Consider the following 17,631-nt stretch of genomic DNA (forward strand, 5'->3'; position numbering starts at 1 on the left):
ATCATTGTTTGTGTTATTTCACAGAATCCAGCCTATGTACAAAACAAATAAAAAATGAACTTTGCGAATACCAAGTAGTTGTGTTATCAACACCAAAATTCAAAGCAAGCTGCTTCCAGCAGAAATTACAATTGTATGTACTTCCTACAAGTATAAGTTATATAGTCTAACAAAAGCCCTGAGAAAATACTGACACAGATATGAAGATTGCCCTACAACTTAAACTAATTTCAGTTACTAGAATGATGTGAGTTAATGTAAAACATAGAGATGTGGATGTGAGAAATAGAAGGACAATCATTAAAAGAGATATAAGCTTAATCCTGAACAAAAATATAAGGATGTCTTAGCTAACTATGGTCTTTCAGTGAAGTTTTGTTTGGTGTAACAGTTGCTCTGTCAAAAACAAACATGACGAAAATGCAATCTGTGCCTTGTAAACTAGACTGGGACCTCCTAGAGAGGGAATGTGTTTCACTCATCTTTGCATCACTAGAACTGAATCTGTTAACTAGAGAGCATGTTTGATGAGTGAATGAATGAACACATGGATGACAATGAATTGATGAATGTATCAGGTTTTTGTTTTATGCTAGATTAATGCTTCATCAATTCTTTTCAAAGTCTTCTGCAGTCCTTCCAAGGCATAAGTGCAAACATTCTATATGCATTTTAGAACCTGGGCTTGGCTTGCTACTCTAGGAAGAAAAATGTTTGTTGAGTTGTCTACCAGTTGGAGAGATGCAAAGGAATACTAAAGAAAATAACAGAATCAGTCAGAACTCCTATGAAATATTCTGCTAATCAGAAGCACTTTTCAGTAAAGCCTTTCTCAAACCTGTAGTTGTAAATAGAATGAGTTGACCAAGTAATAAAATTGTCTTCCCCTGGGTCTTTAATAAATCAAAAATTCAGGAACATTTTGTTTGTAACCTGTAACTTCTAGCTTGTAACTACCCATGCTTTAAACAACCTCCTCTTTCATTACTACTGTCATCACCAGATTAGAATTTTTCTTTCATAATTTAGCAGAAAAAATATTTCAGCTACAAAGGAGGTAAACAGTATTCAAGGATAAGAATATAAAAGCAGTTGGAATGCTAAAAAAAACTTTTTAATGGAACACATCAGGCAATGACACTTGACAGTGCTGAGTCACATAAAATTTTTGATATTAGAAATACAAGCAACTTCAGGAGTATCTATTCATTTTTATACTGTAGAGGATACTAGGGCTTAAAGTGGCTAATAGATTATCCAAGGCTATAAAACTAGCTAGTCACAGGGGCACCTGGGTGGCTCAGTGGGTTGAGCCTCTGACTCTTGATTTCCACTCAGATCACGATCCCAGTGTCCTGAGATTGAACCCTGCATCGGGCTCCGTGCTGAATGTGGAGATGCTTAAGATTCTCTGTCTCTGTCTTTCTGTCTCTCTCCATCTCTGTTTCTCTCTCTCCTTGTGCCCTCCCCCACTCACACGCTCTCTTAAAAAAAAAGAAAAAAAAAAAACAGTTAGTCACAGATATCTAGTATCCGGACTCCTGGTGGGGGTGGGGAGGGGAGTGGGACTTCCACTGACTTCTCCACATGTAAAAAAAAAATGTAGATACATCAGAATAACTCCTAACAGTGCATAATTCAATACACAACTTGTCTGAAGCCATCACTGCCAGTGCCATCCACTGCTGAGATTGATATTAGTACTCTTTACAGAGTTCCTTCAAATTAAAATTCAAACAAAAATATCCCTGTCAACTTTTAACCAAGCCTCACAATGATTCTACAAGATAAGTAAAACAAGTGTCACTTGCCTTATTTGAAGCAAGGAAACTGAGGCACAATGGCTGAAACACATATACAATTTGCCTTGAGTCAGTTAAAATGAATAGGATAAGAACTTAGGGTTTTGGGGTCTCAACCCTTATTTAAAAACAAAACAAAATACTTCCACGTGTAACTGACACACTTAACCCCTTCAAACCTTAAAAAATTGGATACGCTTTTTTATATATACTTAGAGTGCTTCTAAAAATCTGAATCTAAACCAAGTGTTTCTTTGGTTATCCCATGCGGGGATAATAAATTTGCAAAAATTATGCATCTTTTATAAACATCATTCAGTAAAATATAAGGTTTCAAAAATCAGAAACATATTGTTTATCTGTTTAGATGAAGCTTTCACCAATAAGTTTTGAGACCACAAATTATCTACTAATAATTCCACTCTAACAAAATTATCAATGGAGAATCTGATATAAGTACTGTATAAAACCAGTTTCATAGGCTGAAATAGTATTTTTCAGCCACCCTCTGAACCAAAGAAAAGTTAGGAATGCAGAAATGAAATCTCAAACTTTTTCTTGGTCTATGTAACCAGGATACTAAACCTGTTGCATGTACATATTAGGAAAAACTATAGAAGAGCTGACATACATTTCTAAAAAGCTAATAGAAGTACTGTACCTCATTATTATCCCATAAAAATATAATATATGAGCATTCAAAATTTTCCCAAGTTTTCATCAGTAGAGAAAAATGGTGCATATCATAAGCTGTTAATACTTAAGATAATGGATAGAAAAGGCTTTATACCAAAGAAACAACCCCATATGTTACTAGTTAGAAAAACACATTTAATACAAAGGGTCAGTATTTTACTAGTAGTGGTGGCTTCATTTCAAGAACACAGGATTTTTAGCTGATATATTATAGAAATTTAAGATTTTATGTTAAAAATATTGCAACTATCCATGACACTTCTCCTACGTTAAAAGTTATTTGATAAAATTATATGCATATACGTATATGACAGTTTCTAAGTTAAAATATTTTTATGAAATAGAGGATAAGAATCTACACCTACAATATCCAGATCTCTCAATATCTCAAATGAAAATTGTAGGTCTCCCTTCAGTTAACCTAAAGCAGGAATGGTTTCAGGACAACGGACAGAGAACTGTTCGCTAAGGGAGGGTGTAAAGTTAAAGGGTTTGTTTACAATAATAAAGGCAGGGCAGGCACAATGATTATACCCTCTTAGGGCTCTAATTAGAAAACAACTAATTTATTAGATGAAGCAAAATGGAGAGCTAGAGAAGGAAATTAATACGGTAATATTACAGAATAGCTCTTAATTGCCTGTGCAAGTTGTCATTTATTTGGTTTGACTTGAAAACTATGTACTGGAAACTAATTTTAAGATAACACAAAACTGTAAGATACTTTTGCATATAAAAGAGCAATAGTTTAAAAAATAGCATATGCTAATTCAGAAATTCATGTACAGCACCTGCTCCGCTGCGACCGAACCATCTGTCTAATGCCATAATATATTTTAGGGTCCTTCGTTGAATATAAAAGGTGTATTCATTCTATACCTTCTACCTAAACAGCTCCTGTTCTCCTCTGGGGGTGGGGTGGGAAGGAAGGACAAATCACCTCCCAGGGAATTAAAGGTATTGTTACAGAAATATTTCAGACATCATTCACAGAGAAAAAGACGCCGAAATGACTGGGGACGTTTAAACAGAGACAGGTAAACACCCAGTTCTATCCATTTCCCAACACGTCCGTTTTGTATTAATGGAAGACTTCCAGATTAGTAAAACACTGGAGGGCGTCTCTCCACGCCATCCTAGGGGGAAAAGGTTCCAAAAGGCCAAAAATCACAACCTAAAATCACAGTTCCAGGAATGCAACCCTTGACTATCCCACCAGAAACTCTACAATGCATCATTTTTATTCTGCCCAGAGAAGGCTTATGATCTCTTTCTCGTCACCCCATTAGGGAAAATAAAATGAACGGAAACCACATATATGTACTGCCGTGCTGGCACATACGGGTTGGCACATATGTGCACGGGAAGCTGTACATATATGCCTGGACATATACATCATGCTGTGCGTGCCTGTGCATGGAAGACGGCTCCGCAGCGGCCGGGGGAACGCTTCCCTTGGGCAGCCCCTGCGCCCTTGACATGACAGCGGCGATCTGTCTCCTCTCCTCTTCGCTCAGCTGGCTCAGATCCGCCTCCATGCCGGCCGGGATCACGGTGTGCAAGGAGCTCCCCGCCCCGCCAGCCCCTCCTCCGGCTGCCGCCGCCGCCGCCGCCAGCCCTTCCGGGAGCCCTTCCCCTTCCAAGCTCGCCTCGTTGCCCATGGCTCAGAGGGACTCGGGGCCGCTGCGCTCCCTCCTTGCGCTGCGTCCCCGTCGGGAAGCCCGCGGCCCGACGAGCAACCGGAGCCGGGGTCCGCCGTGGGGCGTGCAGGCGGCCGAGTCCCAGGGCTCGGGACCCGGCACCGCTGCCCGGAACGCCAGGCGGGTGTTAGTCCCGCTCGCAGGTGACGCCCGCAGCTGGTGCCTCCTCCATGTTGGACAACTCCCCGAAGCCGCCTCAGCGCCCCGAGTCGGGAGAAGCAGGTCTGAGCAGTGCCAGCCGGGCGCCGTCCGCCCCTCCCACCGGGCCCCGCCTCCTCGCCCGCGCCCTCGCAGTGCGCATGCCTGTCTCGGAACAGGTGATGGCCGCACCCGCGCCCATCCCGTCCTGCGTCGCTCTGTATCCTTCCACACTCTCAGCACCGATTTAAAGGAGCCCGGGGAGAGCGCAGCTGAAAACCGGGACAACAGCCGGCGTTTCTTTCAGGCATATTTCAGGATGCCTCAACCTGAGTTTTAGCGGATTACAGTCAAGGGGTGGGGAGGGGCTGGAGGGGAGGTGTCAGTTTCCTTCTTTGATTCATGGGATCTGTAGTTTCAAAAAAAAAAAAAATTTTTTTTTTTTTGTTTTTTTTTTAAGGGAGCGTTTTTAAAGATTTTAGTAATGGATTCAGGTAACGAGATTCACAGGAGAAATCTCTGATGCCTTTGGGACAAATTCCCCCAAAGGAGCCGAAACTGGACCTTTTCACTTAGGACTTTTCCAGAATAATTACATTAAAACCTTATGTACAGCAACCGCAAGGAGGTAAAGTTTTTGAATGCTTATCATTGTATCGTTCCCTAAAGGGACTATACAAAAGTAAGGGGTTACGGGAAATTATGGAGGAGATACTGTAGTAAGATTCAGATTGTAGAGTATTAAAATGTTCAAGTGGTGTGAAATTTTGAAAACACGAATTCAGTCTTTTTTTGTACAAATGGACAAATAACCCAAAAAGTGGAATTAATCTGTACAGACACACACAGATGGCTAGCAGCAGAGTTGTAACTAAAACCCATCCCCACACACCCCAAACGCACAAACTCTTCTTGCTACATTTCCTTCGAAGGGAATGTTTTCCTTCAACACCGAATCCACAACCCCAATTTCACTATCTACCTTTGCTAACAAAATGGACGTAATGTCTCAGTTGTTGAGATTAAAGAAAATCAAAGCTAACAGCGGGAACGAATAAATAAATAGAAATGAATAAGTTGCCCAGAGAGTTTCCAGGCATTTACCGTAAGTGTTATGAAAGTTTTATATTTTGCATTCCACCTGTATCAAAACTAAAAAATGGTTCAGTTATAAAATTTGTGACACTTTTTTTTTCATGTTTATTTATTTTGAGAGAGAGTGCTGGCACAGTGGGGAGGGGCAGAAAGAGAATCTTAAGCAGGCTCCACACCCAGCTGGGGGAGTGGGGTGGAGGGCAGGGTGTTCCATCTCATGAATCCTGAGATCCTGACCTGATTCAAAATCAGGAGTTGGGTGCTTAACCAAATGAGCTATGCAGACATCCCAACGTGTACTGCTTTTTAAAAAGTCCAGTCATCAGATGAAGTTTCACTGCTGGTTGGGTTCCCATAAAAACTTTGCATAAAGTTTAATTCTCTTACAACACATTGAGATGTGACTTCCAAAGTCAAAGTTACAAAGTCGTGCTTTGTAAAGAGAATGCTTTCACCTCATACAAACCAATGACGTGAGGCAACCTAACATTCTGAGGGGCACATTTGGAGACAATATGTTATCATCATATTTCTAAAAAAGAGTTTGCTTCAAAAAAGAGATAATTAGCACATAATCCTGAATCTCTGACAAAATGAGTAACTGCTCCAATGCCCAGGCAGCCCCTGGGAATCAAACTCTAGTTTTGTGACAATAAAAATACATCCTATGTATTCACATCCACAAACGACGAAGCTAAAAAATTGCTAGGATGGGGGCGCCTGGGTGGCGCAGTCGGTTAAGCGTCCGACTTCAGCCAGGTCACGATCTCGCGGTCCGTGAGTTCGAGCCCCGCGTCGGGCTCTGGGATGATGGCTTAGAGCCTGGAGCCTGTTTCTGATTCTGTGTCTCCCTCTCTCTCTGCCCCTCCCCCGTTCATGCTCTGTCTCTCTCTGTCCCAAAAATAAATAAACGTTGAAAAATTGCTAGGATGAGCACTCTTTTCAAAGTCTAGCCTCAGAATAATGATTAAGCTAGAAAACAAATTGTTAATGCTATATTCTCTCTTATTATAGATGGAAAAGAACCTTTAAAGTAATAAGAAAGAAATAAGTGTTAATCAATATGCAAAGTAGTGTGGAGACTAAACAAGAAGTCATAATCTGTAAGATGGGAGTATTATAGCCCATTGCAAAAACATGTGCATTCACCTTCTCCTTCCCTCCTCTCCCAGGAGGAAACATCAGAAAACAGGGAAATGGGACATGTGGTAAAAAGAGTGAATGCACTGTGAAAACAAGTGGGAAACATTTTGGTTGTTGACTCTGTAAAATAATTTTGCCTTTAGGATCTTCATACCTGTGAGTTTCTAAAAATGTTTAATTTTTCAGTCTTCCATTCAAGCTTAACAGTTGCTTGTGCTTGGGAGGTGTTTCAGATCTAAAGAAAAACACTAGAGCAAAAGCCAGGTGCTTTGCTTGTGTGCGAATTCTCAGAATTCTGGGAGTACAAGGATGCGAAGTCAAATGCTATAGATAACTTTACGGAGTTTGTTCTTGCTTACCCAGAAAAAATGTCACAGTTTCATTCTGCAAATTAACTAATGGTGCTGTATTCAAAATCTTTGTTGTTCCCTGTTCATTATACTTACCATAAATATTTATTTGAATTTGGATTGATTTAACAAGCTGATAGTTCAGCTCCAATTCACTCAGCCTGATAGGTAGGTCATAAAAGTGATCAATTTATGAACACCTTCACTGCTATATACCATTATGTCTTTCTAAAATGGCTTCTCAGGGGCGCCTGGGTGGCTCAGTCGGTTAAGCGTCCGACTTCAGCTCAGGTCACGATCTCGCGGTCCGCGGGTTTGAGCCCCGCATCAGGCTCTGGGCTGACGGCTCAGAGCCTGGAGCCTGCTTCCAATTCTGTGTCTCCCTCTCTCTCTGCCCCTCCCTCATTCATGCTGTGTCTCTCTCTGTCTCAAAAATAAATAAACGTTAAAAAATAAAAAAAAATAAAAAAAAATAAAATAAAATGGCTTCTCAACTCTAGAAAACCAGATCTTTTCCGTTGTTTACTTCTTGCCTCCCTTCCCCAGGTAGGTTCTATTTTAGTAGATTAGAACAAATCTAAATGTGATAATTAACAACTAAATATGACTAGATGATGAATGCTTGGCATGAAATTGCCCAGTCTACCCATGGTCCTCACAGATACCACTCAAGCCAGGATAAAATCGAATAGACCACCTTGTATGTCACATGCGCAATACTTGAATGAGTTCAGGGTCTGCAAAAATTAAACTCAGGATAGTCTTCACCAATATAGAAAAATGTGTAGTCTCACTAGTCTTTAAAAACCTACAATTAAATAATCCTTGTATAATTTAATTTATCCTTTTATTTAAAAATAATAGCATGTATTTATTAAACTCTATTTAGTAAGCAATTATCTTAATATGGGCGTATTTATTAAATGCCCATTATATCTCTATTAAAACCATTAAAATGGTGCTAGTAAGTGTTTTGTAAAATAGGCCCTTTCATAAGCTAAATTTGTGAGTATAAATAGATTCAACCGTTCTGGAAGATAATTTAGCAATATCTATCAATAGCCTTAAAAAGAGTCATAATCTGTGGTACACTTCTGGAAATCAGTTACCAAAGAGACTGAGTTACAAAAATGACTGTGGAAAAAAAATGTTCCCTAGAGAATTATTTATGATAGCAATAAATAAAAAGGCATTACTGCCCTCATAAATAAGAACGGAAAAGTAAAACCTGGTACAACCAGATGTTTGTATTTTATGAAAATATTAATTTAAAATAATGTTTTTAATTTTTCTTAACGTTACTCATTTTTGAGAGACAGAGAGAGACAGAGCATGAGCGGGGAAGGGGCAGAGAGAGAGGGAGATACAGAATCTGAAGCAGGCTCCAGGCTCTGAGCTGTCAGCACAGAGCCCGATGCAGGGCTTGAACTCATGAACTGCAAGATCATGATCTGAGCCGAAGTCGGACGCTCAACCAACTGAGCCAACCAGGCGCCCCTAAAATAATGCTTTTAAAGAGTTCATTATAGGAAAAAATTCACAAAGTATACATAGGATAAGTTTTCATAGTTATGTGATCACAATTGTGCAAAATAAATAAATAAATAAATAAATAAACTACTAAAATGCATAAAAAATAAACCCAGGAAATAAATCAAATAAACCAACGAACAAAACCCATACAAGTAAAACCTAGGTTTATGAGAATAATTCATTCCAGAAACATGCTTGTAATTCAAAGCATATCAAAGCAAATTTCAAGAACCATTGGCTCAGTTGTGATCATGAGACATTTGGCCTCATGTACCATTTGTATTACAAGACATCACTCATTTGTTCAAGTTAAAATTTATTAGCAATGTTTGTTCATCTTGAGAACACTCACAGAACAAGTTACTCACAATCCAAGGTTTTACTGTGTATTTAATAAGTAATCTTACTTTTTCTTCCTAATTTTCTATATTTTCCAAAATGAATTTGTTGATTTTTCTTTATGGTATAAGAGTCCCAATAATTATGAGTAGTCATTTTTAAAAACCACAAAAACAATGAACTTGGGTTAAGCTAGGTAAGCAAAATTCTAACGTCATTTTGTAGCAAATGCCTATGAAGAAACTGGAAAAAAAAAAAGTGCCACGGTATATAGGCTAATAGTGATTTCGTGTTATTTGATGAGTGGTAAAACTTAAAGTATTCTTATACTTTCTATATTTAAAAGACCATGCATTTTAGTGTATGCATGGATGTACATATTCATGTTTGTGTAAATATAGACAGTCTGACATTTTTATATAGGTACATACCTTTTTTTAATGTTCCTTCTCTAGTGGAAGGTAAGAGAAGATTGTGTTAATTTAGTGGAGCAAGAACCTGCAGTGGTTTAAGGACCAACTTCATTTTTCACTGTGGTTGATCTGCTTCTCAATTGCAGCTCTAAGCCAATTTTTGTTAGCTTTTCTTTAAAATGAGATTTGCAGCTACAGTGGAGGAAATTCAAGTGAGATTATAGTTGATTATGAACTGGCTTCTCAATTTTGAGGAAAAAAAAAACATGAGAAGTATTTTAGAACAAAGTTTGATAAATTTATTTTTGAATTGTGACATCTGGACTCTCAGGCAGTTGTGGGGGTTTTTTTGTTTGTTTCCCCTTTCATACATATTCTACAACAAAATATAATTTAAAATAAAAGAAAAAGTTAATTGTACTTAAAATATGTTCCTATGGGTATAGGATGTATAAAATATTATGAATAGGGGAACCTGGATGGCTCAATGAGTTAAGCAGCTGACTCTAGATTTTGGCTCAGGTCATGATTTCGTGATGATGAGACGGAGCCCCTCACTGGTCTCTGCACTGGGCCTGGATCTGCTTAAGATTCTCCTTCTCACTCTGCCCATCCCGCATATGCTCACTGGTGCTCATGCTCTCTCTCTCTCTCAAAAATAAAATAAAATAGAGGCACCTGGGTGGCCAGTCACTTAAGCATCCGACTCTTGGTTTCAGCTCCAGTCCTGATCTCATGGTTCCTGAGTTCCAGCTCCACTTGAGATTCTCTCTCTCTCTCTCTCTCTCTGCCCCTCCCCTGCTCACTCTGTCTCTCAAAATAAATAAACTTCAATAAGTAAACAAATAAATAAATGAAATGAAATAAATTTAGTTACTATGCCACTTTACACTACTACTTTTTAAGTTGAAAATTACCAACAAGTCATGATGTTAAAATATAGATGATTCAGCATTATGTATTCACCTGTTTCATAGACTTTAGAATTCAGAACCTACTCCCTACTCTTTGGAAAATGGAGACATGTATGCACGTCCTACTTACACGATGTTTTGGTTGACAATGTCTGACTTTAAATCCCAGCAGCTCTGCCATCTTACATCTATTTGGGTTAGCGAGTCACTAGCTTTTTAGAATGTGGGGCTCCTCAACTGTAAAAATGGAGACAATAATATATACTACCTCTCTGGGCTCTTGTCATAGTTACATTAGAAAAAGATGTGAATGCACTTTTGAACCAAGGAACATAGCAGTACAGTTGTGGCAGATTGTTACAATACTTGTCCTAGATGAATCACACCTCCCTGTGTCCACTGCCCTTTAAAGTGGGACTGCCATGCTTCCCATCAAGAGATACTGTTTCCTCACCCTTAGACTGGAGCTGAACCCCTATCTTATTTTTATCAAGAGAATGTAGTGGGAGAGGCATGTAACTTGCTAGGCTGGCCTTCCTATATAGCCCTCTTCATGCTCAGAGACTGCCAGAATCTAAAGAAGCCCAGGAGGTGAGACTCCATGAAGAGAGGAGCCCAGCTGCCCCAGTCTCCAGCGATCCCAGCTGAGGCCTTGATGAGTCCCGCTGGAGAACCCTCCCTGCCTCAGAGAGCATATCTGCTGGCTATGGTCACATCACTGAGCCAGGTGAGACCAGGAGAACTGCCCAATCAGCCGAGAGAATCAGGAAATTGAATAATAGTTATTATAGTAATTATTGTCTTATTTTAAGTCACTAACTTTTGGGGGTTTTAGTCATTTAACTGATATTCCAGTTTTTACACATTATGATTATGCATAATCTTTCAAAATACCCTTTCCATTCTTTTGCTTCTAGTGACTATTTTCCCATTTACTGTCCAGATGGACTTGAGTTATTTGTTCAAAATTTCCAAATACCACCCTTCTAAACTATAAATGGGAAAGAGCCCAATTATGCTGAATACTTACGTACTTGTTTCGTGAAAGGCTCAAACAAGAAAATATATGGGAAGATCATTTTTCAACTATGTAATGCTATCCAAATATAAAGTTATATAAAAAGATGAAAAATTTATGCATAAGAATGTTTCTGAGAAAGACCAATGTATTTATTTGAGAAACTTCTGGGAGAGGAGGCATTCTTAAGGTCCTACTCAAGATGGTGGCTAGATTAACAATTTACAGATCCTTGGGATTAGAGGTTCAAAAATATTTTTAAGATTTTTTTAAAAAAATGATACAGAAAGTATACATTATATAACAGTGACTTTAATATCTATCTAGTAAAACCTGTTAATATTCACATTATCCTTCAAAGGAGTCAGAATCACATCAGCTAGAGGATACTCAGTTTTACCTAGCCTGGTGATGGACTGGAGCTCAGACATCTTGAGAAGTTAGGGCTTTATCTGAATTGCTCTGTATTTCAGAATAAAGAGAGCAACGTGAATTGGTTGAGTAGCATGGGTTCGAAGTCAAAAGTAGAGAAATGTATAAGGGATGAAAGGAACCTGATGCCACTTACTTTGTGGAAACGGGAATTAGAAATGTCCTCACTGCTACCCTCTAGTGGTGATGTGGCATAGGGGCCTTTGCAGGACTGACCTGTCCCTGAGGATTCTAGGTGGTTCCTGTAGATTGTGCAATGGAAAGCCCAGCTCCGTCTCCCTCATGCAAATTCCAGGAAAATTTACATTACTAAGGAATTTACGCATTATGGATTCTTTGAGGGAGGAGAGAGGTGAGGAGTGGCACAGAAAGAGAAGCAGAGATTTATATCCGACTTGATATACATTAAAAATATAGGCAAGGTACATACGATGTATATGCACGGGAGCTGGAAGACAAGGATTTTTAACATCTGTGGTTCAGCCATTATTATCATATGGGCTGAAGTGTAAAGTCTGTAATGGCTTTCAGAGAGTCCCATAATTTTCCCACATGCTAATTCCAAGCTCATGGGATAAATCTTTAGAAAGTTTTGCTCTTGTCTGTCTGCAAGCAAAGCAAGAATAGATGAATTTCAATAGGGATATCTCAAGTGTAATTGGAAAAATTCACAAGTTACTCTTTCAATAATAAGTCAAAACCCTGAGAGAATATTATGTTTATCTATAGATATTTTGAAAAGGATCAATAGTTGGCCCTCATCTCAGACAAATTATATCAAAATCTTGATGGAAGGGCGTGGCATTTGTATTTTTAAAGCTCCCCAGATGATTGTATTATAGAGCTTGGGGTGAGAAGTACTACTTTGAAAGGATAGAAGATTTTAGCGTCAGCATTACAAGACTGAAGACAAGAAAGAGGCACTTGGGAATCCATGTAGACTTTTCTCTGAAGCTGAAGCCGAAGGCATCAGCAACATAGTTGCCATCATCAGAAATTATTTTTTTTTTAAGAAAAAAGCAAAGTCACAGATTTACTCTTCAAAAATGGTAGCCTATCTGCATTTGGACTATGGTATGCAATTCTGGTCACTGCATTTTGAAAAACGTGGAATACATTTAGAGAAGCACAGCAAATCAAAGAAAAGAAGACATAAAATCACTCTAATCAAGAAGACTGAAGGGGTGAATCTAGAAGAATAAGAGCCTCCTACTGAAGAACGCAAATTCAGGACATGTTTACCCAAATGTGCTAAACTAAAACCAAGGGGATTTTAGGACACATGGAAAAGACATGATTAAGAAAAAAATAGTAACAGGATATAGTACATGTGTGGATGGATTTGTATATCATATTAGAATGGATAATCCTAATTCTTCACTAACATCACTTTTCTCCTCTTTGGGACAAGTAGCTACACACAGTTGCCAGCTTCTCTTGAAGTTCTATGTGGCCTGTGATCCAGCTCCACCCGATATAAGTATGCTACTTCCAGGACCAACCAAAGGAATTCTGGTATGTACACCTCCATGGATGACAAAGATGGAGACTAGGGTTTATATGGATTGAAGATGGCAGAACCATTGGGTGGATTCCATTGGGAGAGTTTCCTCAATGACCACGTATGGAATTCTGCCTTTCCACCTAAGACCACCTTCCCTGGGACAGTTTGTGAGTGAGGGAGGAGGAAACATATATATTACAGAGATACTTCTATACAGGAGAAAGTAACACCAATAAAATACATTCCCTCCTTATCCTTTCCACATCAGTGATCCCGATTCCACTTTTCTTTTGAAATAGCAAGACACAAGACAGGTAAATCTGGGTGCTTCAGTGACCCTTGAAAATGCCATGCTCACTTTTTCTCCAGTTTCCTTTTTTCCTCAATCTGGCAAGATTGTCCCCTCACCCCGATCCATCTATGCGTTTCCCCTGGCCAAACCCATTCACCATCAGAAGACCTTTTCCTATTGTGAAGCTGCTACTGTTCTCAATCATTATTTGAAAATCTTACTCATTTGGCATTTTTTTACATATAGTGTTCCTTTCTTTGGTGAACTGTTTCAGAACTGAGTTTTTCAAGTAATGCAACAATGTTTTTATTTCTCTTGCCGTCCCATCAGTATCTAGTGCACAGAGTGAATGCCCAACCAACAGACATCAAATGCATTACTTAATGAGATGTCTTCAGGTTAAAAATGTGAATAATGCAAAACAGACATTAGGTTATTTTGTGGGGGACTTCTATAAATGAGAAATAAGGGAAGGCCTTCAATGAGGTGAAGGAATCCTATAATGATACAATTTTTAACTCATAAATATTATATATTTAATGTATCACCAAGGCACTCTGTTAAGTATCTTATATATGTTTTGATCTCCATTAATCCTTCTGAAAGTTTTATTATGTACCTATTGTTTTGTCCATTTTATAAGTGAAAATATAGAGATTCAGAAAAGTTATTTCAATTTCTTAAGGTCTTTTAACCAGCAAATAACAAGAGAGAATTCAAACCTCACCCAACCTGAATCTTATACCGACTGCTTTCCTCACTTAAACTATCTTCCATTTCTAATTGTAAAAGATAGTTCCTGCTAAAGAGCGCATAGACTCATGGGGTGGTATATCCTATGGCCACTGTCAGAACTTGGATAATACACTTAGTATACTGGAAGTACATATACTTTCTTTAACAAGCTAACCCAAAAGTATAATAAGTGGAAAATGGCATTTGGTCCTTTGTCCAAGAAATGTTCCAGGCAGCCAAAGAGAATAAAAATAAATAAGGATATTGAAAAAAATATAATGAAAGCACTTCTCATTATTCGGATTTTATAGTAGGATTTAATAATAAATTGTCTTTATCATTATCAATTTATCACGTTTTATTTGCAGTTAGGGCTAGATGCTTTGACTTCAAATCAGACGGCAAGAATTTTATGTTCACCATTTCAGGAGCCATTTGGGGAATGTTTAATTTTATTCCATCCAAGCTCTAGATTTGCCAGGTTAATTATTGATGAGTAAGCGGAGGATGGAAAGGATTTTATATAATCCTGCCTGAGGCTTCCCATGTCTTCCCCCATCCGACTTACAGCTCATATAAAAAGATCAGTGTCTGCTCTTGGCAGATGGTCCATAACCTGCCTATAATAATAATACTTCATGTTTTTCATTTATTGCAGGGATCTCAAACTTTTGAAAACCAACAGCCATACAACACTGCAACAATCACCGTAGGTCTGTTTTACAAATGGTTAACCTGTAGAAATGAATCAATGAGCCAGACTCCAGCATACTCTTGAGTCATTTACACCTGCCACCAGAGAAGTTTTATTTTTCACACATGTTATGCTCATCATCCATAAGACCAAAGACCTACCAACCACAGGTTCAAAATCTCAGCTCTGCAAAGAAAAAAGAGTAATTGTATCAATCTACTAAATGATACTCCAAAGTAGATAACCATGGTCTTTTATGGATTTCTTTGCCATTCTTGACAGTGGTAGCTATTTTTAATCATACAAACTTAAAGACTAAAACAGAAGCTATTAGATTTTCCAAGGAGGAAAGCCCCCTTCTGAAGAGAACAATACAGTTTCTTTCTTGTCATCTTATGGGTTTCATTCCATTCTCAAATGCATCCTGAGGAAAGATGAACTGACAGGCACCAGAAGCAAGGTCATACCTTTTAGATCACCAATTTGCTTTAGGGGACCTAAAAGCCCATCTTGGAATCATCTCTCTTGCCCACCTGCCTGCCTGCCTTACCAGCCAGAGATGGTCTCCAGGCTGAGGCTTCCTTCATTCAGCAACCGTCCTTAGCACCCACTATGTGTGCATGCTAGAAATATAGTGATATACAAAGGAGACTCAGTTCCTGTTCGTGAAATGAGTGTATAGTGTAGTAGGGAGACACAGATATTTTAAAAGGTAATTACACATTTCTTACTATCTAAAATAGCAAGCTAGCTGATTTGGACAAGACTTCTTACTGAAAAGAACTAAGAAATTGGTCAAAATGCATTCAAAGGAATATTAGTGTGAATTGGAGCTGAAAATACAGTGAAGGAAGATGAGAACCTGCAAGCTGCTTCTGCACTGAGAGCATTTGCTGATTTGGAAAAAAATTCAACTCTCCTTCAAACAGCCTCAGTGAGCAAGGAGGACGGAAATAAAAACCCAGAGTCTGCAAACAGTGAAGGGTCTGACATGAGATCCTCCCCAAATAATAAGCTGGAACACGAGAGGGCTACAGGGCAAGGGTGAACTGGAAAGGTATCACTTCTTTCTTTAAATTGCCTAAGTTCTGCAGAAAACAGTCTCAAATTTCATCTCTCCAATATTAAAGTGCCCTCCAGGTAAAAGGCAAAAGCCAAAGGAAGTCTTATCTGGAGGAAGATACTTTCACCGTAGACCTCTATAAATTTCTGTTCTTTCAGGGAAAGAGGAAGACATATGCTTAGATTTATGGTTGTTTCAGGGGAGCTGGTGAAATGTAGCTCAAGACTTTTGGAATAGTTCAGGAGAAGAATGGAAGAAGAAACTAAAGCAAGTGAAATAAAACAACACTGAGTAGTAAGAAGAGCCCAAGTGATCCTTGAGCCAGAGATTGTAAGATTGTCTATGATCCTTCTGGGCAATGTATGCTTCCCGGACCTTCGTCATCAGCACCATCTGAGAGATTATGGGAAATAGACTCTCAAGCCTGACCCCAGACCTATGGAATCGGAATCTGCATTTTAACAAAATCCCTAGGTGATTCGTATGCACATTAAAGTTTGAAATAATGAATGGGAATAATGAAACCTGATCTAAATCAGTGAGAATGGGAAAAGAGAATGACTGTTAGATATGTAGCTGCTGCCCATTACGATGTTAGAGGCCATGGGTTGGCTAACAGACTCTGTAGTTTCTAACTTAAGCACCAGAAAGATGATGCTTCAACAGGCTTTCAAACCCCATGGGATGCACAAAGCAATTAGGAAGGCAAATGGTATTACACAATTTTTTTTGTCCCACTTGTTGCTTTGGCTTAGAGAAAATGGACAGTTAGAGTTTCCATGTGATTAGAGTGGAAGTGTAATTGGAATTCAGTATCTTGAGTCTGGAACCACTAATTGTTCTGCTGAGCATAATATTGGACAAAGTATTTTCCAAGTGTGATGAGCAAAACTAAATCCAAAATAAAAAAAATCAACTTTCCAGGAGATGGTTGGAGTCAGCCAGCCTCTGCTCCACTGTAACCATGTGGGATTAAAAAAAAGGCATGATGAAAAATGCAGATATGTCAGAGGATGTGCAACAGGACTTGCCGGAGCAATACAGCACAGACGATCTTGCAACCTATGCGGAGATGGGAGTTTGACATCCCATTCTGGCAGTGCACCATGAGGAGAACTGGAGAGAGTAAGTGATACACGAAACCAAACACTGTATCTGCTTCTACCTGGGACAAGTGGTCATTCACCTGTTCAAACCTAGTAAAAAGCTTGGACTGTGTCATGTTTGTTGTGATCAATCTAAAATAAGAACTGCAGCCTAAATTCCAAATACCAGAGAATGAAATCATCATCCTTGCTAAGAAAACACTTTGACCTCTGGAACTTTATTATGTTGCTTTGTACAGGGCATTCTCTGTACTAGTTTGTTTGTTTTTATTTTTTTTCTCCCTCTTTTTTTTTTTCATACTAGTTTGTTATAATTATAAAACAATTAGCAAAATAAGTAAACAAAAAATCCACCCCCCCAAAAAAAAACAAAGAAACACTAATCTGAAAGATATATGCACACCTGTGTGTATTGCATCATTATTTACAATAGCCAAGATATGGAAGCAAGCCAAATGTCCATTAATAGATGAATGGATAAAGAAGATGTAATGCGCACGCACACACACACACACACACACACACACACACACAATGGAATATTTCTCAGCCATAAAAAGAATGAGATCTTGCCATTTGCGACAACATGGATGGACCTAGAGGGTATTATGCTAAGTGAGATAAGGGAAGACAAATACCATAGGATTTTGCTTATATGTAGAAT

General features: G+C 38.7%; 1 protein-coding gene and 1 long non-coding RNA gene across 10 annotated transcripts in view; one reads left to right on the forward strand and one right to left on the reverse strand.

Moving 5' to 3' along the window:
* PCLO (piccolo presynaptic cytomatrix protein) overlaps positions 1 to 4,380 on the reverse strand; it is a 419,978-nt gene extending 415,598 nt beyond the window's left edge. For all 9 annotated transcript variants that reach the window (XR_006716260.1, XM_045494642.1, XM_045494638.1 and 6 more), the window contains exon 1: positions 3,909 to 4,380. Coding sequence is in view for 8 of the 9 variants with exons in the window: in XM_045494642.1 (XP_045350598.1) it covers positions 3,909 to 4,159 (251 nt within the window). In the remaining variant the exon portion in view is untranslated. The remainder of the gene's footprint in view (positions 1 to 3,908) is intronic.
* A 6,307-nt stretch (positions 4,381 to 10,687) lies between these two features.
* Positions 10,688 to 17,080, forward strand: LOC123607638. The gene is made up of 3 exons (XR_006716828.1): positions 10,688 to 10,850; positions 12,988 to 13,088; positions 14,763 to 17,080. It is a non-coding gene; the product is annotated as an uncharacterized LOC123607638 (long non-coding RNA).
* Positions 17,081 to 17,631: the final 551 nt, after the last annotated feature.

Source organism: Leopardus geoffroyi, chromosome A2 (assembly GCF_018350155.1).
Source record: "Leopardus geoffroyi isolate Oge1 chromosome A2, O.geoffroyi_Oge1_pat1.0, whole genome shotgun sequence".
NCBI lineage: Eukaryota > Metazoa > Chordata > Mammalia > Carnivora > Felidae > Leopardus > Leopardus geoffroyi.